At 37.0% G+C, this 24,414-nt stretch overlaps 1 protein-coding gene across 5 annotated transcripts in view; it reads left to right on the top strand.

Annotated features, from left to right (window-relative positions):
• The window catches only part of ATP6V0A1 (ATPase H+ transporting V0 subunit a1), a 65,283-nt gene that overhangs the window by 15,582 nt on the left and 25,287 nt on the right, over positions 1–24,414 (top strand). For 3 of the 5 annotated variants that reach the window (XM_036758089.1, XM_036758088.1, XM_036758092.1), the window contains exons 6-14: positions 2,115–2,218; positions 2,581–2,707; positions 4,478–4,560; positions 5,561–5,654; positions 10,249–10,461; positions 19,694–19,844; positions 20,787–20,926; positions 21,275–21,429; positions 22,135–22,225. In XM_036758089.1, the coding sequence (XP_036613984.1) occupies positions 2,115–2,218; positions 2,581–2,707; positions 4,478–4,560; positions 5,561–5,654; positions 10,249–10,461; positions 19,694–19,844; positions 20,787–20,926; positions 21,275–21,429; positions 22,135–22,225 (1,158 nt within the window). The remainder of the gene's footprint in view (positions 1–2,114; positions 2,219–2,580; positions 2,708–4,477; positions 4,561–5,560; positions 5,655–10,248; positions 10,462–19,693; positions 19,845–20,786; positions 20,927–21,274; positions 21,430–22,134; positions 22,226–24,414) is intronic. The other 2 variants (XM_036758091.1, XM_036758090.1) reach the window with 1 other exon arrangement.

Raw genomic sequence — 24,414 nt, 5'->3', positions numbered from 1 at the left:
TTTCCACTAGACACGGTATTTTATTTTAACTTTTAAAAGCCAGATTGGAGACTTGTGATTATTAAGTGAGAGATAGTGAAAACAGTGACTTGTCCCAATTTAGATCCATGATAGGTTGTTTTTGTTCCTCAATCTACATAGTGTGTTGTATTAGTCCAGTTGCTGAGTGGTGTTTTTTATTTCTTCAGCTATTTTCTATATTCTTTTTCTTCACCAGAGTATCTTTATATAGATTCAGATGGGTCCTCTCTGAAGGAAGTGGAGAAAGGGTATGAGCAACATTCAGTTTCACTGGGTTTGACTAAGGGGTGTTGCTGAGAATCTTTTGCAAGGCAAGATTGCAGTGTTGAACTTTTAAGTTTAAAAAACAAGATACTTTGTCATAAATTTAAAAATGCAGTACCTAGTATTACAGTTCCCTTATTTTTTTCCTTTTAAAAGTGATTTAAAGAAAAATTTCTGTTTTATGGCATTCAGTTGATGAGAGTTTAAAACACAAAGTCCACAGATTTATCATTCAAATACAAATGGCAAATTATATAACTATTATGTTGCCCTAACTTCCCAAGTCTCAAGACATTAATTCTGCCTACTGATTAATTTTAACTGATGATAATTTTAGTTCCCTAATGTAGTTCACAAAAGATTTCCTTTGCTTTTAGTCCATCTAATATTATCATCTTCTGTACTCTTGGTTTTTTCCCCTTGCAATGTCAAGTCCGTTTTTCATGTTATAGTCATGAGATTTGAGGCTTCCATGCTGCTTATTTAGTAAATTTTAGTGAAAATCAACAAACTCATGATAAAGCTAATTGTAAAAGGAAAAGCCAAATCTCTTAAAAAAAAAAAACCCAAACCAAAACTATTCTGATTTTTAAATTCATACCCCCGTTCCTCTCCTTCTCCTTTGCCAGTCTTTGGGTTAAACAAATTGAGTGGGTATTTGTGTTTGTATTTGGTGCTATAGGCAGTCAAGACAGATACATAATTTTATTTTACGGTCAGCTTCCTTGTGATAGGAATGAAGAGCTATAGGATTGACTGTATGGAAAGAATGACTGTGAGGAAAGAATGTCTAAATCTAGGAAGTTTTCATCTATCTTCCCATTTTGTTATATTAATTGTAATAACAGAATTCATTTTGAGATTGATTGTACCAATCTGTTAGCTGGATGTTGTGGTTCCTTCTATATTACTCTTAATTTAACTTTCACATACTTGATTTGAATCAGTGGTCCTCTCTCAAGTTGTGTGCCCAAGGATCTTCAAAGCTACAAAACCTTCATGAGCCTCTGAACGTATCATGGTTTCAAAAACTTGATACCTTAGTACAAGGTAGGAAACTTCGTTATGAGTTTTTAGTTCTTACTTCTCTCATAGGGCAGATGTTCTAACAGTAAAAGGTTATTGTGTTTCAGGACTGCCTTGCTGTTTTGTATTCCATCCGTGTGTGTGGAAGAAAGATACTTTAAAAAGCATAAACACAGTATTCATTGGCTCTTTCCAAAGCTCTCCCTAACAAGTTCAGAGGACTTGATTGGTCTTGAAACTCTTGGACTCTGTTTAGCTAACTTGTGACATTTCTTCTATTAACAAAACAGCGTTTGAGAGAATAATAGATGCTTCCAAAGAGCAATACTTCCTTGTAACCCATGCTTGCCATAGGTGAAACTGTAGGCATGGGAGCAACAGGAAATACCTCTGCAGTTTGAGAGCATCTCCAGATTACTCCCAATCACTCCCCAAAAGTACCTTCATAGCTTCATATGACTGCAAAGGTGTTCTCTGGTGCTTTCATGACTTATTTGGTGGAAATAGGAAAAAAAAGGAAAATGGCTTCTGCCAAATAAAAGATTTATACGTGTCACCATCATGTGATATTTTTTTTCTTCTTTTGTTATCTCTAAAATCATTTCCCCAGATGCCTTGCTGGGATAGTTATGTGTTACTTCTTGTTTTTCCCTTTGTTCTCTTCCCTTTTCTGTGTGTTCTATTTATCTTTTTTTGTATGTATCTTTTTTTCATATTTCTTTTCACAAATTCATCTCCTGGTTCCTCGTTCCCTGCATGCCACTAACTATTTTCATTAGATATTAATTGATTTGTGAATTCAGGCTGAATTGCATCATCAGCAGATGGCGGATCCAGACCTGTTGGAGGAGTCATCAACCCTCTTGGACCCAAGTGAGATTGGAAGAGGCACACCCTTACGGCTTGGGTAATTATCACTCTTACCTGCCTGCTCTATATTTAAGATGTGTTCTTCCCCTTCTATTTTAGAAAGCTTACATAGTAGGGAGTCTACTTGTTGCATGGATGGTACTCCATTATGAATCTGTCGAGAATCATTCATGAATCAATCCCTAGCCCATTTCATGTGTTTGCTACATTGACAGCCCCCCACCTGCTTCCTATAGTGGGTGAGGTCAGGAATCAGACCTTGGCAGCTTTCTTACCTATCTTCTCTAGTCCTCACCTAGTCTTCTCTGGTCCCAGCTGCTTAATCATCTAAAAGCTACTCATCCTATGAAATGGAATAGTATCCTTAATCTGTTTGGGTTTTCCCCCCTCCTTTCACAGTTTTGTGGCTGGTGTGATTAGCCGGGAGCGCATCCCTACATTTGAACGCATGCTGTGGAGAGTGTGCCGGGGGAATGTATTCCTGCGTCAAGCTGAAATTGAAAACCCCCTAGAGGATCCTGTGAATGTAAGACAAGGAAATTGTATCCTATGGAGTAGGATTCTGTAAAGGGGGCTCAGAACGGTAACAGAACACTTGCACCATCTCAAAGAAGAGGTCTTTATTTCTTTATTTTCAATATGAGCTACAAGATGGCTATCTCCCTATGATTTCCATCACACGTATGGTATTTATAAGCTTTGAGGCTTAGATATGACTATAAAGGTGTTTTAATTGGACATAAATTTTTCTAGTTATTTGAAACTTCAGATGTAGTTCCACACATATTCTGTTACTGATCTGGGACCTGAAGCAATTTGCCTTTTTGTAAAAATCAACAAAAAGCAAGAATTCTAATTTGGTAGCATATTACACTCAAATTCAAATTACTTGATAATTGTGCTTCTATTTCTACTGAATTGATTTTTATAAGAAACTCCAAAAGAAAGAAAAGGGGCACTATTATGACTCTAAACTGATAAAGTTAATAGTTTTAGCTATTTAGAGCAGCTCAAGTTTTTGCTCAATTGATGAAGACTTTTTTTTTGTCTCTCACTTCGACAAATAAAGTTGGTTGGGAAATTGAATAATTTTCTTTACTGGATCTTGAGATAGTTTTCATCTTGCATTTGATATAACAATTACTTCAAAATAAAAATCTCAGGATGGTCAGAACTATGTGTTTCTGGTATGATAAGTAAAACAAGTTAAATGCATAAGGAAAAAAATTATATCACTAATCAGAGATAGCTGAGTAGCCTAGAGTTGGCTACTCCTTAAAACACCCATGACTCTATACTTGACTGGTGAAACTGTTACCTTTCTTCTCCTACTTAGTACGACATTTATTAAATCATTGATCTTTGTTCTTCTTCTGAAGAAACATTGAATCCAGTGAGGTTTCAGGCTGTAACACTGAGCTGAAAATGACCCAGATGTTTATGCAACTAACTTTCTGTACCACGGTTATGGTTATAGTGACATAGATGGTCCGCAAAGGCAATTACAGCCACACCGAAGGCAGTTACTGAGTTTTGGAAACATTTCATGCTGAGTCTAAGGTCACACCTAGTATATAACTATTCTCAGGAACATTAAGCCAAGTTTCCTCTGGCAGGGAAGAACAATATTTTATCAACAAATACAGGAAGAGAGTCTGGATATCTGTACCAGAACAGCTGTACAAAGAATGTACTCTCAATATCCCTGGAGAACTCAAAGATTTAAAACACTCCTGGGCTTTCCCCAGTGTCTGCTCACCTTATTTCCTGATTTTTCTCTAGTACTCATAATTAGATTAGAGTATAACCTAACTATTTAAGTTCTGTGCCTTATTTGTGAAGTCAGGTTTGAGTGATTTATGGTCATCTATTTCATAACTTCTCAGTGGCTTCATATCTCTTCTCTGAGACTATTTAAACTCTTGAGCAGAAATTAACTCCTCTCCTTTTCTTTTTCACCATACAGGCAGGTAAAATGTTTGAGTTGAACTGGTAAATGATATGATTAGTAATTATCCTAGCCTCTGGGCTAGACTGCCCTAAGGACCTACACTCTTGCCCAATATGAAGATAAATAAAAAGGAGTCGCCTGAAATAAAAATCAAAGGGAATGGTGTTTTTTCAGTTAAGTTGTTAAGGGTGTAAGAGATGATTAATAAACATGGTTGCTACCTTTGTATAGTGTATGAAGGATCCAGGAAACTTATTGCTTCTTATCTACCAAAGAAACTAATTTATTTAGAAGTTTTCATCAGCGTTTAGAGCTATGAAATCTTGATTTGTTTCTGGGTCCTAGGGAGACTACGTGCACAAGTCTGTATTTATCATTTTCTTCCAAGGTGATCAACTGAAAAACAGAGTCAAGAAAATTTGTGAAGGGTAAGAGAAACATACTCATCTAGAGGAAACATTAAAACTTCTTTAGTGTTAGCTTGAAGATGAGTGAAATACTAATTCTTTTGACCTGCCTGGACCTAGGAGTATTCCTTTGGATAAGACTCTGTAATGCTATAGGGATGTTTTAAATTGCTGTTGGTCTAACTATTGGATAAGTGATATAAGCTCATTTAGAAATGAACTTCAAGATCATAACTTTATTTTATTGAAGAAATGAAATCTTTCACCTCTAGTTCTTTATAAATGATAAATGTATTGAAATAAGAGTCTATATACATGTACCAAAAAGTTATCTGTATGTATCATTTCTTCATGTTTTCTGAAATAACATTTTGGCTTCAGTCATCCAAATGACTCACTTAATCATAATTTGGATTTTTATAGTGCTTAAAAATGTATGAATTTCTTCCTTACAACTCTATGAAGTTAAACAAGACAAATACTATTTCAATTTTACAAATAAGGAAATTGTGGTTAAGAAATGTTAAATGATTTGCCCAGGTTCATACTAGTAAGTATTGGCATTGAGATTTGAACCCAGATCTTTCTGACTCCAAGGCCAAGATTCTTTCCAATCTACCAAACTCTGTCATTTTTTAAACCATGTTTTCCTTTATTTTTCTTTTTTTGACCAAAAGAGAATTTTATAGCTACAAAAGCATAATGGTGATGACAACTCAAGCTAAAATCTAGACTTTCTTCTTATAACTTTATTACTATTAAATTCCCTTTTGCTCACCAAATAAAAATAGAGACAGTGATAAACAGAGAAGGATTATGTTACAATTGAAGGAGGCCTGCCTTAGAGTCAGAAAGACCTGCCATGTTTATTACCTCTGTCTCTGACCCCAGACTAATTGAGCTGAATCCACCTCTTGCACCTAAAGTGAGCCTTTTTTTGTCCTTTCAGTGGCATGTCATTTTCTCAGATGATTTAGCTTGATTATATCGATGTTATTCAGCTAGTCCGTGTGTATTCCAGGTTTCGAGCTTCACTCTATCCCTGCCCTGAGACACCACAAGAGAGGAAGGAAATGGCTTCTGGAGTTAACACCAGGATTGATGACCTCCAAATGGTATAATAGTACAGACAGAGTTTGTAGTAGTCTATAACTACTTTTCTTCTTGTAATACTAATAATTCATTGATCATCTTTGGCATCCAAAGTTCCCACAAGCAAATGTTATGGGGTGAACTGTTTCTGTTATGTTTATGGTTTCCCAACTAGATAAATTTAGGAAGGGGTTTCAAGGGTGGATCAGAAAAAAATAATTATCCACCCTCAAAAGAGACAGCATTGGCTAGGCATCCGTGAGGTTTTGTTTGTTTGTTTTTGCCTAAGAGAGTTGTCTCCAAAGTGCATTAAGATGATTGGAGGGGGTATATGAAAAAAAAAAGGGTCTAACTTTGACATGGCTGGTTTCTGGCTGCTGCAGCAATGGCATGGGTATTAATTCCTTTCTTCCTACCTCCTTCCATCCTATCACTGTCCCTGCCACAGTTCATGACTATTTTGGACTGTGCCAGTGACAGCAACAGGGACAGATACAGCCCGAGTAAGAAGCCCAGAGTATCCAGGTGGTAGTGGGGATTAATACAGGCTGAGTGAGAGACCTGGGGCAGTCAGGATGACTGACCAGATTAGGGTGGGGATCTCTCACATCAGGGACAGTGAGTAGCAGCTGCTGTAAGAAGCAGGGGTGATGGAAAAAGAGGTGACAGAGGAGACCTGGGCCATGCAGCTCTGGGTTCTGAGGAGGCAGCTGAGCCCATTGGTTTCTGTTTCTCTTCCTGCTTTCCTCTAAGGACTGTGCAGGCTTTGGTGGTGGTAAAGAGTGGCATTCTGACCAGGCCAAGGATGGCGGCTGTGGTGGCTTTGAGAGTCAGCAGTGGGGAAAGTAATAGTGAAGGAATGGATAGCAGGGACCAAGGAGACCACAGCTGGAAACAGAGGCTCCAGTGATGTAATCAATGGGCTGGTGGAAGGTAGCAACATGCCTGTCCCTGGGATAAAAGGACAAAAATGAAATAGCCACTCTCTTCAAGGAGTTTATAATCTGGATTAAGGGAGTCAATTTATGTTTACAAAAATATATACAAAATACACGATAAATTTTAGAGAAAGGCACTGGCAAGTAGGAAAGAAATAAGGAAAGGCTTCATGTAAAAAATGGAGCCAGTATTTCAACGAATAAAGGAAGGAGGGAGGGAGGGAAGGAAGGAGAGAAAGAGAGAGAAAATGTTAAGCCTTTACTGTGTGCCAAGCACTGGGATGAACACTGGAGATACAAATACAAAAGTAAAAGCAGTTCCTTCCCTCAAGGAGCTTTCACTCTGTTAAGGGGAAACATTACACATAGAATGGTGGGTCAGGGAGAGGCATTTTGGTTCAGAATATTACAGAAATGTTAGTGAAAGAAAAGAGCAATTTTAGACTCAGACCTTTTTTACTAGTAGTCATAAAAATTTTGGAGACCACTGGTCTTTTTTTTTCTGATGCGGTTTGAGAGGTTCAGGGACCCCTCAAAGACTGAAGTACAGGAGAGGGTGGTCTGGAATGAATTCACAGACTCAAGCATTCTTGAGTCAGGTTGGCAAAGGTTTATTGTAATGCTAATTTGGCAGGCAGAGCTCCTTAAGGAACTTGCCATCTAACAAGAATGATGCTAAAGCTTATATAGGAAAAGTAGTAGATCATCTGGCAGATATGCTAATTGGGTGATAACTTACAACCTTGGTCACAGGCATCATTCAGTACCAGAAATGGGGGGGGGGCGGGAAGGAGGGATTTCCTAAGGGGTGTATTTTTGGTCTGTTATGTTGGTAGCAAGATAGCTTCCGTGGTTGACATCTATAGCTTGACCTCTGGATTGTATGTGATAACTGTGGGAATCAATACATGATAATTCTATTGGTACAAGATAGTCCTGTTCATATAGGGGAAATTCTAGAAAGGTCAGCTTGTTCTTGTAACAGGGAGAGATAGTTTGCCTCATTGGGGCCCACTCGTGAGTTATTGCTAGGCATAGTGTCCTTGGGCTGGGGAGAAAACTGTCAGGGATGGTGTTTTGAGGCTAGGGAGAAATGTGATCCTGAAAGTGGGGTCCAAGCACAAGCACCCCATCATTTCCATCACATGAATATGCTTAGTTTTTGTCACCCTATTAACACGCAAAGAGCAGCTATTGTGGGCAGATGATGTTTGTGTTGAATTTTATAATATTTTATAGAACTAGTTTGTATACCACAGTTATTTCAGTATCTCAGAAAGGAATAATGATTATGTACATAGACAACATAGGAGCAAAGAGTAAACTTGTGGTGTACAGTGCTGAAAGGAGTGAGAATAGGCATTCTTACCCTCGTGTCTGTGAACTTGTTTTTTAAAGATTTTGATGACTATATCATTATAATTAATTTCCCTTGGTAATCCTATGTATTTTATGTATTGAAAAACAGTATTCGTAGAGCAGAGTGTGCTTTTTTAAAAGCCTTTGTATCTCTGTCACTTAGCACTATGCTTCACACGTGCTAGGCACTTAATGCTTATTGATTGATTGAGAACAACTCTTTAGGCTTTACTAGAATGCCATGATACAGCAAAGGTTAAGAACTCATAAGTTAATGCTTTGCCTCCTTGGAGCCATTGTTAAATCAGAACTGTATACTCAGAGATTATTCAGATTCCTAGCAGTAGTAAGAATTGCCAAGAGTACATGTTTACTTTCATCTCTGATTCTCTTCTCTCTCCCTCTCCCCCTCCTCTTTTCCCTGTATTTGTCTTCTCTTATCAACTGAATCCCATGACTACCTCCTACTTTATTCAGCTATGCTATTAGTGCTAGGGAAAATAAGTTAATTTTTCGGTTGTTGTTGGTGATTAACTGGTTTGTTGATACATCCTAGTTTTTAGTGCTTGTCCTGTTTCATCTGAAACTTTTAACTGCATTCATAGGGCAGAAAGTTGATGTAGACATGCAGATGGTAGAAATAAAACTTAAGAATAGAGATTGAATGCTTATGTCATGTTGGGAAAAGGCAAGACTTCATGTTGCCATTTACTTTATTTAGCATCATTCCTGAAGCAATCTGAATAGTAATTGTGAACTAAGCAACAAATAGATGGTTAGAGAATAATTTTGATCAGATTCCAGTTTGAGGGATCATAATTGACTCTCTTGATTTCTAAGCTTTGGTTTTCTCTAAAAGTTACCCACCCCAGTCCAAGACATTCTTTTTTTGTAAGTTTTTTAAAAAATTTTATATTAATATTTTTTATCTTCATATCACTTGCATTTCCCAATATGTTCCCCCCCAATCATCCTTTATGACAGAGCATTGAAAAACAAAAAACAAAAACAGTTTAGCAAAACTAATCACATCAGCCAAGTACAAATTCTTATGTAGTTTTCTATACCTATAGTGCCCTCCACTTCTGCAAAGAATGGGATACATTCTCTGTTGTTTTTCAGGCCAGGCTTGGTCCTTGTAATTTCATAGCATTCAGTTTCACATATTTTTATGTTGTTATTTCCATTTATATTGCTGTACTTAATGTGTATATTATTTTTCTGGTTCTGCTTAATTCAATTTGGTTTATATAAGTCTTTCTCTGCTTCTCTGTAGTCATCATCTTCATTATTTCTTATAGTATTCTGTTATATTTGTGTTCCATAGTTTGTTTAGCCATTCCCTCATAGATGGCATCTTGTTGCCACAAGGCAGGGAGCCTGAAAGACTGTGTCTCTTTAAGTCCTTCCCTACTCCAAAAATACATGGGAATTCAGATTCTGCAGAAATATGGTAATCGTCCTGTTGTAGATCCAGAGATGGAAAAGAACTTAAAGGCGACCTAGTCCTTTAGGTGACCCAGGGAGGTTAGGCTGTTGGCCCAAGGTCATGTAGGTGGTGTCAGGGCTCGGATGATCTCATTTGAGATCTTAAACATTTGATGGTGAGCAGTGGAAGGTGGAATGGTAACTGCTATCTCTCCCATCACACTTTTATATTTGTAATGGAATTCCTTAGAGGGAAATCTGCACTGGCTCATAAAGGGTAACAGTTGGAACTTTTTTCAATGATACCTGACAAAAGGGCAAACACATGACTATAAACCCATGATTATAGTAGTGTGGGGCATTCTAGACATACACCATAGGATCTTTTTGAGTATTACACATAGATCTTATAATGTAGAATAGTCACAATAGGCATTCTTTCTACTATGTTCTGATAATGGTGTGAGATAAGTTTTCCCACGGAATTCTTCAATTCCCTACTCAGAAGTATGGTTTTGTCCATTCTTCAAGTCACTGCCCCATTATTACAGTACTTTTTATGGCACTTTGTAACCCTGAGTTACAAACCCTAGATGACAAATTAAAAATCAATGTGGTTCAATCCCAGGAAATCAATGAACAGTTTATTATATTTTCATCTTAGTCACAGAGGAAAAAATCCATTAAAGGAAAATCAATAAACTGGTCCTTAATTGGGGAATACTTCTCTGCCACTTTGGCTAAGGAAGACCATTTCAGCCAGAAGAAAAGAAAGATAGAAACTAGCTAACCCTTAAGAAAATCCAGAGCTATGCTTATCTGTCAGTTGCCTCATGAGATATAAACCAGCATTTTGTCTGCAAGGCTTACTTGTTTCTTCTTTTCATGCAAGGTTCTAAACCAAACAGAGGATCACCGACAGAGGGTCCTCCAGGCAGCTGCTAAAAACATCCGTGTCTGGTTCATCAAAGTTCGGAAGATGAAGGCCATCTACCATACCCTGAACCTGTGCAACATTGATGTGACCCAGAAGTGTCTGATTGCCGAGGTCTGGTGCCCTGTTGCTGACCTAGATTCCATCCAGTTTGCTCTGAGGAGAGGCACGGTGAGTATTATGGGGCTGAGAAGCTCCTGCAAACTCTACAAGGGCAGTCATTCTGATTCTTTGCATTTCCATGGTGGTCTTTCAGAGTGTTTTAATATCTTTTATCTTTACCCCCAAATACCTTTTAAAGGTAAAGCTAGAATCATAGAATCTTAGAGTTGGAAGGTGCTTCAGAGGAGTCCCTCTCTCCTGAGAGAGGATGTTCTGGTCCTCTCTTCTGAGAGAGGAAGTTCTGGTTCTCTCTCCTAAGACATGAATTCTCTTTACACACATCCCTGACAAGTGACTGTCCACTCTGTGCTTGAAGATGTCTGGTTATAAGAAACTCCTTACCTCTAGAGAGGGAGAATCAGGAGTGTGCCCACTCTCATCCCAACCTCTTGGAATTCCTGGCATTCTTCAAAGCACAGCTCATATGATAGCTGCCTTAAGAAATCTGTCTTTCTCCCACCCCTCTGCCCCAACTTGTTAGTTTTCTCTTCCTTGATTATCATATATATATTTGTCTAATTACATGTTGTAGCCCACCAGTATATAAACTCCTTGAGAGAAGTGATTATTTTTCACTTTTGTCTTTGTATCTTCAGTGCATAGCACAGTGCCATACGTATAGTTTTTTTTTTTTTTTTTACTAAATGCTTAGTGGGTTGAATTGTTACCTCCGGCCAGGGCCCATTCTATTTCAGAACAGCTCTGATTGTTAGGAAATTTTTTTTCCTTATATTGAACTAACATCTTTCTGTGACTTCCATCTCTTGCTTCTATCTAATTCTGCCCTCTAGAGCCTTGCAGAATAAATAGCTTCTCTTTTATATGATAACTCATCACATATTTGAAGACATTTTCTTTCTCACCCCTTCAATTCTTTTTTCATTTTAAACACTGCCTTTTACTAATTTTAGAGTTCTCTCAGCATTACAAGGCCCACTTCTGGACTTGTTTCAGTTTGCCTATATTTTTACTAAGATATACTGTGAAGAACTGGACATAGTTCTCCAGATATGGGCCAGTCAAGGCAAGAGTACAATGAAACTGTCCTTTTCTTCCTTATACTTCTGTTAATGAAATTTGGCCTATGATCAACTCCATTAAAATCTTATCTTCATGTCTCATTCTGGGGTGGAGAGGACACTGGGTTCTCAAAGATTACACCAATGAAGTGTGTTATCTCTTGCAGATCATACAAAATTGTGAAGTATTTAAATACCAACCATCAATGTACTTTGTGTGTATGTTTGTGTGACACGTGTATATATAGACACACATATATGTACATACACACATTCATACATATATGTCTCTTGTCTGAAGACCAGCTAAACTCATCACCAGAGTGTCTGTGGGGTGATAAATTGGGAGGCGGGGGTAGCATGCATAAGAGGGGGCTAATGATGATTAAACTAAAAAGACCTTCAGCTAATCATTAAAAAAGAAAGAGAACAGAACAGAAGCAAGTTCAGAAGGGAACAAAAATCAACAAGGCAGTTTTGGGATTACCGTGCTAAATTTGAAATAGATTGAAAAACAGGCTGTACATAGTAGGTATTCACAGTTTCATATGCAGTCATCTTTTTTTCCCTGCTTTGTATAGGAAAATGTTTATGTGTTGATGTTAGTCAAGGTCTTGATAATCAAAAGAAAAAAATTTTAAAGGAAAATTTAAAAAAGGTGAAGTTTGGGGCTAGTCTAGCCTGACTTGTTCTTAATGGACCCGTATTGGTTCCTTATTCTCTTTATAAGTGCTTACAAAGCAGTTTCATTTTTTAAAATGAATTCATGTTGTTATAGATTGTTTTTATATCGCTTACATTTCCCAGTGTGTACCCACCCCCTCCCACAGGGCTATCTCTTATAATAAAAATATAAAAGAGAGGTGAAAAATTTAGCAAAACTAACATATAAAAAATCTGGCATCATATGTAGTGTTCAACATCCATAGTCCATCACCTCTATGAAGAAGTAGTTTTGTTTTTTTATTTACATTGTTGTAATATTCTGTATATGGTTTTCCTGGTTCTCCTTTTTCACTTTGTTTCAGTCCATCTAAGTTTTAAACTTTTGCATCTTTTTATTCATCATTGTAGTCATCATTTCTTATAGTACAGTAAATTCCATTGTGTTCATGTACCACGGTTTGTTCAGCAATCTCACCATCAATGGGCATGTACTTTTAAACCACCCTTTTGATATTCCATTCTGGTGTGTTTTTCAGGAATCAAAGTCACAAACCTATGAAGAGTCCATCTTCTAGGTGGACTTTTAAAAAACATTTGGACATTTGTTCATCTCTAGTTCTGTGGCAACTCTCTAAATTCTCCAGAATTTCTCAGAGATTACTGATGACACATCAATCACATCTGTGTTTATTTTCTTCTAGGAGAAGGGTTAGAAAACTACATATGCCTTTGAGCTGAGAATAATTTTTACATTTTTAAATAAAGTTTTGGTTTTTGTTTGTTAAAGTAAAAACCCTTAAATTGAGGGGATGCCCATCAATTGGGGAATGGCTGAACAAGTTGTGGTATATGAATGTAATGGAATACCAATGTTCCATAAGAAATGGTGAGCAGACTTCAGAAAAACCTAGAAAGATTTACATGAACTAATGCCAAATGAAATGAGCAGAACCAGGAGAACACTGTACATAGTAAGAGCAACATTGTGCAATGACCAACTTTGTTAGACTTAGCTCTTCTGAGCAGTGCAATGATCTAAAATAATTCCAAAAGATTCACAATGAAAAATGCTATCCGTATCCAGAGACAGAACTATGGAGTCTGAATGTAGATTGAAGCACAGTATTTTCTCTTTTTTTTGTTGGTTTTTGTTTTTTCTTTCTCATGGTTTTTCCCTTTTGTTCTGATTCTTCTTTCACAACATGACTAATATGGAAATATGTTTAGTATGATCATACATGTATAGCCTATATTAGATTTCATGCCGTCATGGGGAGGGGGGAGTGGAGGAAGGGGGGCGGAATTTTAGAACTCAAAATCTTATAGAGGTGAATGTTGAAAATTCGAAAGAAAGAAAGAAAGAAGGGAAAAAGAAAAAAAAGAAATTAAAAACCATTCTTAGCTCTGCAGATGTACAAAAATAGGCAGTGGACTGGATTTGACCCTGGACAATAGCTTGCTGACCCCTGTTCTAGGATATTATTTACCCAGACCAGGTGGCTTGGACATACTGAGGACAGCTAGGTACTTATAATATCTCACCACTTATTCTTAGGTTTCAACTTCCTAATAACAGTTTTTATTCTCTCCTTTGTGAATTACTTCATTGGTAGAGAAGACAAAAGGAATGGAGGTGTTAGATGATATTCTGCCTCTGTTATCATCATCCCCTCCTTCCTTCCAGAAGCAATGATCCTATTCCACCATCGTTCTTCCTCCTGCCCGCAATATAATTAAAAAAGGCCTTTCTGTTATATTCAATGTTTAACACAATCCTTAGTTCATATTGATCTTTAACCTTCCTGACACTATTCTAACATAACCTTCTTTTATGTGTCCTCAGTATTTTTGTTCTTGGCTTTCATCTCTTGTAAATACCCTTTTTAAATCTGAACTTGTTAGTAAACAACTTGTTCAGCCATGTACCATTTTTTTCTTTTCCTTGAAATCATCTTCAGAATTTCGGTCTCAACAGCATCCACATCCCTCTTGGACTGACTTCCCTTTTAGATTCTTTTGCCATTGGCTCCTAGCTTTTTTATTAGAATTCTTTAAAATAATTCCAAAACTCCTCCCTTGCCATGCCCAATCTAAGGTATACCTCAAACTAGGCCTTCCTTATCTGCCACAAAGTAAAAATAATTTAATTATCATATCCACAGCACTCAGCTTGATTCTCTGAGGGATACAGAGAGTGACAAAACATAGTACCTGTTCCCAAGGAGCTTACAATTTAGACATATGTAAATAACAACACTGTGTGGTGAGTGATAAATGCCATGAGTGTTCCAAGCTAACTGCTCTAGGCAAAGCTGGAATGGAGGTAGCCTTTGAGCAGGGTCTTGAAGGATGACAAGAGTTTGATAGGTGGTGTGAGCATTCCAGGCAAAGAGAACAGCATGAGCAAAGCCATGAAAGCAAAGTTCATGGAAGAAAAGTTCAGTGAGTGTTCAGGGAATATCAGGTAACCCAGAAGAACTGAGATTTGGGCTTTGTGTAAGGGAATAGTAGAGGGTAAGGCTGGAAAAGTGGGTTTAGCCTAGATTATGGAGGGAGTTGAATGCTAAACTAGAATTTTAGACTGTTTAGTCAGCGGTGGAGAGCTATTACAAATTATTAGTATAACTGTTACCAAAGCAATTTTTCTTTTTTCTCTCAGTTTTTAGTCAGGAAAGGATACGGGGAGAAGGAGCTTTGCAATGGTGATGCAAAATAAAAGGGCCACTGAAACATTTTTTAAAATACATAGCGGAAAACAGAACCAAGTCCAGAAGGAAGCACAGACAAGAAAGGCAGTTTTGAAAGTAATGTGTGGAATTTATTATATGCTTTTTTAAAAAGCAAGTGGTATGAAATGGAGATATTATGGTTTTATATAGAATCCTCTTTTTATGTTTGGCTGTGCAGATGGAAATAGCCTTTTTTGGTGTTTTAAGTTCAGAATAAAAAAATTTATTGAGCAGAAGAGGATGCTTGAGAAAGATAACATGATGATATTGTATATAGGGCAGGGCACTGTGGAGGAGGGAAGATCTAAAGGCAAGGAGAGAACTGAAAGTGATTGTAGTAGTCCAGGCATAAGGTGATAAAGTCCTGAAATAGTGTGGTGAAGACAGGGACAGAAAGGAAGGAACAACTGATTGAGAAGGAAAAATTAATTACTTGGGGACTGAATATAGTTGATGAAGAAATCAAAGGCAATTCTGAAAATTTGAGCCTGTTTGATTGGGAGAATGGAGGGTATAGTTACTAGAAGCAGAGTTATTAGGATGAGATGTGTTTTTAGGTATGTTTAAGGTGCTGGTGGGGCAGTCAGAACTGTCTTACTAATAATTGAAAATTCAGGACTCTTGATGTTTTGATTTTTGCTGGACTGTTTTCTAAAAGTTGTATTTGTTATTATAGGAGATGTGTATAAGGGAAGGGAAGGAGGGCGAGATATACTGGGAAATGGTGAAATAAAAACGAAAGATATCAATAAAAATTTACTTTAAAAAATAATCTGAGGCTGGAGCAGAATATAATGTGTGTCAGAGGCTGGAGCAGAATGTATTGTGCTTCATCTGAAGTAAAAAAAAGCAGGGGTAGCAATCCTCAGACAAAGTAAAAGCAAAAATAGATCCAATTAAAAGAGATAAAGAAGGAAACTACATTTTGCTAAAAGGTACCATAGACAATGAAGTAACAGCAATACTAAGCATATATGCACCAAGTGGTATAGCGTCCAAATTCTTAGAGGAGTGAGTTACAGGAAGAAATAAATAGCAAAACTATGCTAGTAGGGGACTAGCTCCCCTACTCCCCTTCTCAGAACTAGATAAATCTAACCACAAAATAAACAAGAAAGAAGTTAAAGAGGTGAATAGAATTTTAGAGAAGTTAGATTTGGTAGACCTCTGGAGAAAACTGAGTGGGGATAGAAAGGAATATGCCTTTTTCTCAGTGGTATATGGCACCTACACAAAAACTGACCATGTACTAGGGCATAAAAGCCTCACAATCCAGTGCAGAAAGGCAGAAATGTTAAGTGTATCATGTTCAGATCATGATGTAATAAAAATTACATGTAATGAAGTGCCATGGAAAGATAGACTAAAAATTATTTGGAAACTAAATAATCTAATCCTAAAGAATGAGTGGGTCAAACAACAAATCATAGAAACAGTAACTTCATCCAAGACAACGACAGTAATGAGACAACATACCAAAACTTATAGGATACAGCCAAAGTCGTTTTTAGGGGAAATTTTATATCTCTAAATGTTCACAGGAATAAAATAGAGAAAGAAGCGTTCAATAAATTGGGCATGCAACTAAAAAAGCTAGAAAAAGAGCAAATTAAAAATCTCAAATTAAATACCAAATTAGAAATTCTGAAAATCAAAGGAGAGATTAGTAAAATTGAAATTAAGAAAACTATTGAACTAATAAATGAAACTAAGAGCTGGTTTTATGAAAAAAAATAGGTAAACCTTTGGTTAATTTGATTTAAAAAAAGAAAGAAGAAAACCAAATTACTAGTATCAAAAATGAAAAGGGTGAATTCACCACCAGTGAAGAAGAAATTAAAACAATAGTTAGGAGCTATTTTGCCCAGTTGTGTGCCAGTAAATCTGACAATCTAAGTGAAATGGATGAATATTTACAAAAATATAAATTGCTCAGATTAACAGAAGAAGAAATAAAATACTTAACCTCAATTCAGAAAAAGAAATTGAACAAGCCATGAATGAATTCCCTAAGGAAAAATCTCCAGGGCCAGATTGATTCACAAGTGAATTCAGTCAAACATTTAAAGAACAATTAATTCCAGTGCTATATAAACTATTTGAAAAAATAGGCAAAGAAGGAATCCTACCAAATTTTTTTTATGATGTAAATATGGTGCTTATACCTAAATCAGGAAGAGCCAAAACAGAGAAAGAAAATTATAGACCAATTTCCCTAATGAATATAGATACAAAAATTTTAAATAAAATATTAGCAAAGAAATTACAGCAATTTATCAAGAGGATAATACACTATGACCAGGTGGGATTTGTACCAGAAATGCAGGGCTGATTCAATATTATGAAAACTATAATTGACCATATAAATAACAAAATTAACAGAAATAATATTATTATCTCAATAGATGCAGAAAAAGCTTTTGAAAAAATATAGCATCCATTCCTATTAAAAAACACTAGGGAGCATAGGAATCAATGGAGTTTTCCTTAAAATGATAAGTAAGCATCTATCTAAAACCATAAGCAAGCAGTATATGTAATGGGGATAAACTAGAAACATTTCATTAATATCAAAGATAAAACAAGGATGTCCACCATCACCATTATTATTCAATATTGTAGTAGAAATGTTAGCTTTAGCTATAATAGAAAAAGAAATTGAAGGAATTAGAATAGGCACAAAGAAGCGAAACTAACACTATTTGCAGATGATATGATGGCATACTTAGAGAATCCTGGAGAATCAACTAAAAAACTACTTGAAATAATTAACAACTTTAGCAAAGTTGCAAGATATAAAATAAACCCACATAAATTATCAGTATTTCAGTATGTTACTAACTAAGCCCAGCATCAAGAGATAGAGAAATTCCATTTAAAGTAACTGTAGACAACACATAAAATTTTTGGAGAGTCTGCCTGCCAAGATAAACCCAGGAACACAATTGGGAACATAACTACAAAACACTTTTCACACAAATAAAGTTAGATCTAAATAATTGGAAAAAATATCAGTTGCTCATGGGTAGGCTAAATTAATTTATTCAGTGCCATACCAGTCAAACTACCAAAAAATTATTTTATAGAGCTAGAAGAAATAATAACAAAATTCATTTGGAAGAACAAAAGGTCCAGAATATCAAGGGAATTAATGAAAAGAAATGCAAGGGAAGGTGGCCTAGCTGTAGCAGATCTAAAACTGTGTTATAAAGCAGCAATCATCAAAACTATTTGGTACTGGCTAAGAAATAGAGTGATGGATCAGTGGAATAGATTAGGTACACAAGACACAGTAGTCAATGACTATAGTAATCTACTGTTTGAAAAATTAATCTGGGAGAAGCTGGACTTAGGAGTGGCCTCAGACATTTAGTAGCTGTGTGATCCTGGGCAAGTAACTTAACCCCAATTGCCTCCAAAAAAGAAAAATTAAAAAATAATCTGCAGAATGCTGAATCTCAGGAGAAGATGTGATCTAGAGCTGTACATCTGGGGCTTAATACCATAGAGGGCATAGTAGAAGCTGTGAGAGCAGAGGTGTCCTAAGGAAAACCTATAGAAAGGGAGGAAAATTGAGGGTAGAAACTTGGAGGAGACCTACATTTCAGGTGTCAAAAGTGGAAGAAAAACCATCCAATGGGAGAGAAAAGGAGTGGTTACAGAGGTAGGAGAAGAAGCAGGATGGTATAGCACCACAGAAGCCAAGAAGGGTGTGGTTAGTACTGTCCTAATCAGTAGAGAGGTCAAGGAGTATGAATGAACAGAAAAGGGTTGGGTGATTAGTTGGTCATTTCTTTGACCTTTGAGAGGATATATATTTGTGGATGTAAGAAGAGAAGCCAGATTACAAAGCACTTTATGTTCCATCTGGGCAGTTTAAGGATACAGTTGTTAAGTGGGAGCATGATGAAGGACCTTGAGGCCATGTCATATGAAAATTGGTTGAAGGAAATGGGTATGTTTCACCTGGAGAAGAAAAGATTTGGAGGGCAGGGGAGGAGGAGAGGACATGATAGCTGTGTTCAGGGATCATATTTGTTTTGTTTGGTTCCAGAAGCCTGTACCAGAAGGAAGTTAGACAAATTTAGACTTGATGTCAGGAAAAACTTCCTAACAAGTATTATCAAAAAGTAAAATAGGCTTCCTTGGCTAGTTGTGGTGTCTTCAGACAGAGACTGGATGATGACTTGTCAGGTATTATAGTTGGAATTTGTTTTGTTTATGTGTAAGACTAGTTGTCCACCCTTTCCGACTTTGAAATTCTTTGATTCTGCATTAAAAAATGAGTGGTGGTGAAGAAGTGGAAACAACAAATATAAATTATTCATTTAAGAAATTTGATGGTGAGAGGAAAAAATAAAGTAGAATAGCTCAAGTATATCAGAGGGTCAGGGGAGAAAGAGCAGAGACGAAAAGAACCAGATGAAGAGGGAGGGATTAAAGATGCCACAGAGAGAAAAAATCATTCATAGATTGAGGCCTTAAAAGAAATAAGCAGAAATGGGAGAAAGAGCAAAAGTAGAAGATTTAATCTTGGAAGGGAAAAATACCGATTGAGGAAAAGAAGAGAAGATTCAGAGAAATTTTGAGGTGGCGGGGATGTGGTAACAAATGGAGAGTGGGAAAGATAGTCAGACTTGAGTGTTTCCCAGGAGGATTGATTCCACAGCTTTCTTTAGTCTCCAGTACTAGAATTAAGTAACTTATTTTAAAGAAATTCTTTCTGATAACTAGTTTAAATCTCTCCTCGTGAGTTTTGCATTTAGTTCCATTTTCCCCCAAAGCCTTGGAAAAGTAGTCTAACATTGTATGCCTGCTGTTTCACAGGAGCACAGTGGCTCTACAGTGCCTTCAATTCTGAACAGGATGCAGACAAATCAGACTCCCCCAACGTATAACAAAACCAACAAGTTTACATCTGGCTTTCAGAACTTGGTAGATGCTTATGGCATTGGAACATACCGGGAGATCAACCCAGGTAATATCCTAGACATTTTTCCTTGAGAACTTCTGGACAAACATCTCACTCACTGTTGAGCAGCCAAGATAAACTGACAGAATCTCTTGATAATAGATAATATCCCCGTTGGCAGTTAGACTGGAGCTATTGTCCATTTTGGCTCACATGGAGCTACTATCAGCCCCAGATTTGTGTATGAAACTTTAGACTTCATACAAAGAACTGTTTGCATCTTATAAGGAAGTTAGAACAGCTTATTGTATTGAACTGTTAACATGTTTCCTCATGGCTATGAAATACTCAGCTTTCTTTTGGCAAAACACCAGCAGAGGCAACTCCAAGTAAAATGTTGATTCCTGATTATGATAATCTTACTGGCTCTCCTTTTTTCTGGTATGGCAGCAAATTTAATCAAACCAGATTGCAGAAAATCAGCTGATAATATTTTAGGCAAGATATGGCTTACTGTTAAAATAACTGAATGTCCTTGTAGTTCTTTGAGAAAGAATTTCTCAAAGCCTCAAATTCTTAAATCACAAGCCTGAAAATAGAACCAGTCTTGTCTTGGGTCTGGGACATCTCTCACTTCCTAGCAGAATCATTTATTGAAAAATAAGAACTGTACCATAGGGAAAAAAAAAAAAACAGACCCTGTTCTTAGGAATGGTGGCACCGAAGTCAGAGAAAGTGTTAAACTGAGCTGTTATTTTTCATCTTCCTTTACAGTTAAAGTCAAAGCTGCTTTTTGACTTTGTGATGGTAGACCCCACCGGGAAGGTTTTTCCCCAATAACTATCTAGGCTGACAATTGATTTCAGACTTCTTAGAATAGTAGGTGCTTTTTTTATGTTATTAACAAAATGTAGAGAGGATCATAGTGGATTCAACAGATCAACATTATTACTGATTTCTACACTTAGTCTTTTTCCCTCCACTTTCTGTCTTTTGGTTCCTGTATAGCTCCTTATACCATCATCACTTTCCCTTTCCTGTTTGCCGTCATGTTTGGAGACTTTGGCCATGGGATTTTGATGACTCTCTTTGCTGTCTGGATGGTGACTCGAGAGAGCCGAATCCTCTCCCAGAAGAATGAGAATGAGGTAAAGCTAAGTCACCTTTTCATTAGACCAGGAGTTGCGCTGGTGGGGAAGGGGGAAGCTTTTGCTTAAATTTTCATCAGTAATATAACCCTCTTGGTCACCTTATAGACTTTGTCAGGAAAATAAACGGGAGAAGTTTATACTAACACTAGACACATACAGGCTGCAACTTGAGAAAGTAAACATGTAGCTAGCATTGGTCTTTCCTTTGAGTTGCTTGACCCAAAATGAATCATGGGACACATGGGAGGATTGGGATACTATATTCTTAGAGACATTTGTCAATATTGTACCAAGTCTAGATGCTATAAATACATACTTGTGCTCTGCTTTCTTTCCATGTGCCAGATGTTCAGCACTGTGTTTAATGGCCGGTACATCATTCTGCTTATGGGTGTGTTCTCCATCTACACTGGACTTATCTACAATGACTGCTTTTCCAAAGCATTTAACATATTTGGGTCATCCTGGAGTGTCAGGCCAATGTTTGCGTCTAATTGGACGTAAGTTATTAGAGAAGCCAAAGATCAAAGCTTTTTCTTTTCCTATGCTCAGCTTTGCTTTTCAAAACTGGTGGTGACCTAGAGCAATGTGCACTCCCGAGTGCAGCCCAAGCCAGATCAAAATATGATTGGGAAATATTTAGCAAAATAAAAATGCAGTAGAATGTAGATAATGTTAGTATATGGTTTTCTAAGTCAAAATGCGGCAAAAGGGATCTTTATATATGGTTTAGTGACCCCTTTTCTATTTGAGTTTGACAACACTGGTTAAGAGTACCACAAAAAACCCAGAACTAGTTTTTCTTTAGGGAATGGCTAAGTTGGCAAAAAGGTTTTCTTACTTCAAAAAGGATGCAGTGTCCTCATATGTGACAAACTGAATTATTTTGGTAGGACTCAAAAATGTCAGGGAGCAGAAACACATTGGTTTTTTCATAAAGTAATAAAATGTCAAAAAAAAGAACCCTTGAATTCATTCCTTTGGGGTATTTCTGATTCATTGTAGGTATCTTTCCTCTTTTTTTACCTGTCTCTCAGCTCATTTCAGCTATTTGCCTCTTCCCTTTCTCACCCCAGCCATAACTATTCTCCCTCTTCTAACAAGTAAAAGTTTCTGGTTTTTTTATTGCAAGGCCAGTTTCTAACCCAGGTCTTTTTTTCTTAGCCAAACCAGTAAATGTGATTTTTTTTAACCTGACTCACTAGGGAAGAGACGCTTCGAGGGAATCCTGTTCTCCAGTTAGACCCTGCCATCAAAGGTGTATTCGAGGGACCCTACCCTTTTGGCATTGATCCGGTGAGAGCTCTTTCTTCCTATATGTTTGTCCCTTTTTCTGTTTTGCTTGAGCCTTGGTTAAGAGAAAGTAAAGACAACTTAATTGTGGAATCTTTGGAGACCTGAAACTTTTCCAGGGAGGTTCAGTTGGTAGTGGTCAAAGCCATAATTGACTATAGCTACAGGGCCTCAAATTTTCTTCTTAGAATTATCCCTTAGAAATACACCCTCATGGAGGTGGCTCAGTGGTAAACTAGGGAAAACTGATATTGAAATCACAGCCTAGGTCTTAAAACTCATTTCTTAAGCCATGGTTAAGTTTTAGTCTTCTTTGAACTGATTTCATTAGGGTGAAAATGCCTCTTTTCTGGAGGAACTTGGGATTTCCATTCTTAACTTTTCGAATAGTTCTACGTCTATAATCTCTTTTGCTTTCATTCCTGTCTCTCTCATCACATGGCTACTACTGTAGTTTGGGCAGTTATTATCTCTCACCTGGACTATTCCAGTAACCTCCACCCCCATTGGCCATCCTACATTTAATTTCTCTGTTCTCCAATCCAAAAAGGATGCAGTGTCCTTATTAATTTAACAACTATTAGATTAATATTCTTAAGCACAGGTCTGATCACAAAACTCCCCTGCTCATGTCGCTCTAGTAAACTCCTTATTGTCTCTGGACTTAAATAGAAACTCCTCAACTTGTCATTTAAATCCTTTTGAAGCCTGTCTCCAGCCTACCTTTCCAGATTTATTGTACATTACTCCCCTTCATAACACTGTTCCATCTATAATGTCCCACTTGCTGTTCTATGAACTTACCATTCCATTCCTGCCCTTTGTGCCATTGTACATACTGTCCCTTGTGCCTACAATGTACTCCTTCCTCATCTTTGTCTCAGATCCTTTGGCTTTCTTCAAGGTTCGGACCAGGTACCACTTTCTCCTTGAGACTCCCTCCTGACCCCCAACTAGGTCCAAAGTGGTTCGTGTTCTCCTTCCCAATATTACTTTGCATGAACTTGGTATATATTTTGTGTTTACTTCTCTGTACCATTTCCCCCCAATAAAAGGCTCCTTGAGCTCAGGAACTGTTTAGTTTTTCATTTTTGTATTCCCAATGCTTAACATATATTCATTACTAAATGCTTACTAAACATTCATTACTAAATGCTTAGTGAATGAACTGAGTAAAAGATGATCAGATCTACTAAATCATAAGCTAGATAAGGAGAGTTTCTTTTTAAGGATAGTTGACTGAAAAGAAACTATCATTTAATGTGTCATTGAAGACCTTTCATCATAAAGAATTTAAATAGAGTGATCTCTTCTTTCCAGTTTTATTGAATTTGGCATCCTTTTTTTAATTCATCAGAAATCAAACACAGATACCTCCTGAATACAGAGCACTGTGCTGGGTCCTGGGGGAGATAGAAATTTTATGTACAACACTACCTGCCTTCATGGAACTTACAGTTTGTTAGGGATATAGGATGTAACACAAATTACTATAGTAAAAACTAAAATTGTATTAGAGTCAATGCTTCTATATTACAGATCTATAAAAAAAAAAATCTTAGCTACCACCCAAAATCACTTTCTAAGAGCACCAGCAGTAATGGGCCATTATTTTAATGACCCCTAGCATAGTCACTGCAATAGAATTTTGAGTCATTTGTCAGTAGACACAAAGGCCCAGGTACCAATAGAAAGTAGCCATTTAATTAAGAAGGTCCCATAACAGAACCTTGGGGATTCACCTACAATGAGAAGACATGATAATAGATGGTGACCCAGCAAAGGAGACTGAAAAGGAGCAGCCGGTCATATTGGAGAACCGAGAGAGACAGAGATCCAAAGAAAAGAGAGTATCCACAAGGAGAGGGGGATGGAGTGTCAGATGCCAAAAGGTCATGAAGGAGAGAATTAAGAAAAGGCCATTAGATACGGTGATTAAGAAATCATTGATAACTTTGCAAATCAAATTTTCATTTGAGTACTAAGTAGTAGAAGTCATATTACAAAGAGTTGAGAACAGTGATAGAAAAGGATGAGGAGGCAATAAAAATAGACATCCTTTTTAAGAGTTTGGCTGAGCTTAGGAGGACTGTAGCTTGAAAGGGTAACAGGGGTTAGCTTGAGCCTTTTAAGGATTAGGGAAACTTGGTGTTTGTAGGCAGCAGGAAAGGAATCAAATAGAGGGGATGACA

This window comes from Trichosurus vulpecula, chromosome 4, assembly GCF_011100635.1.
Source record: "Trichosurus vulpecula isolate mTriVul1 chromosome 4, mTriVul1.pri, whole genome shotgun sequence".
Lineage (NCBI taxonomy): Eukaryota > Metazoa > Chordata > Mammalia > Diprotodontia > Phalangeridae > Trichosurus > Trichosurus vulpecula.
This window is presented reverse-complemented; position numbering and strand designations above follow the sequence as displayed.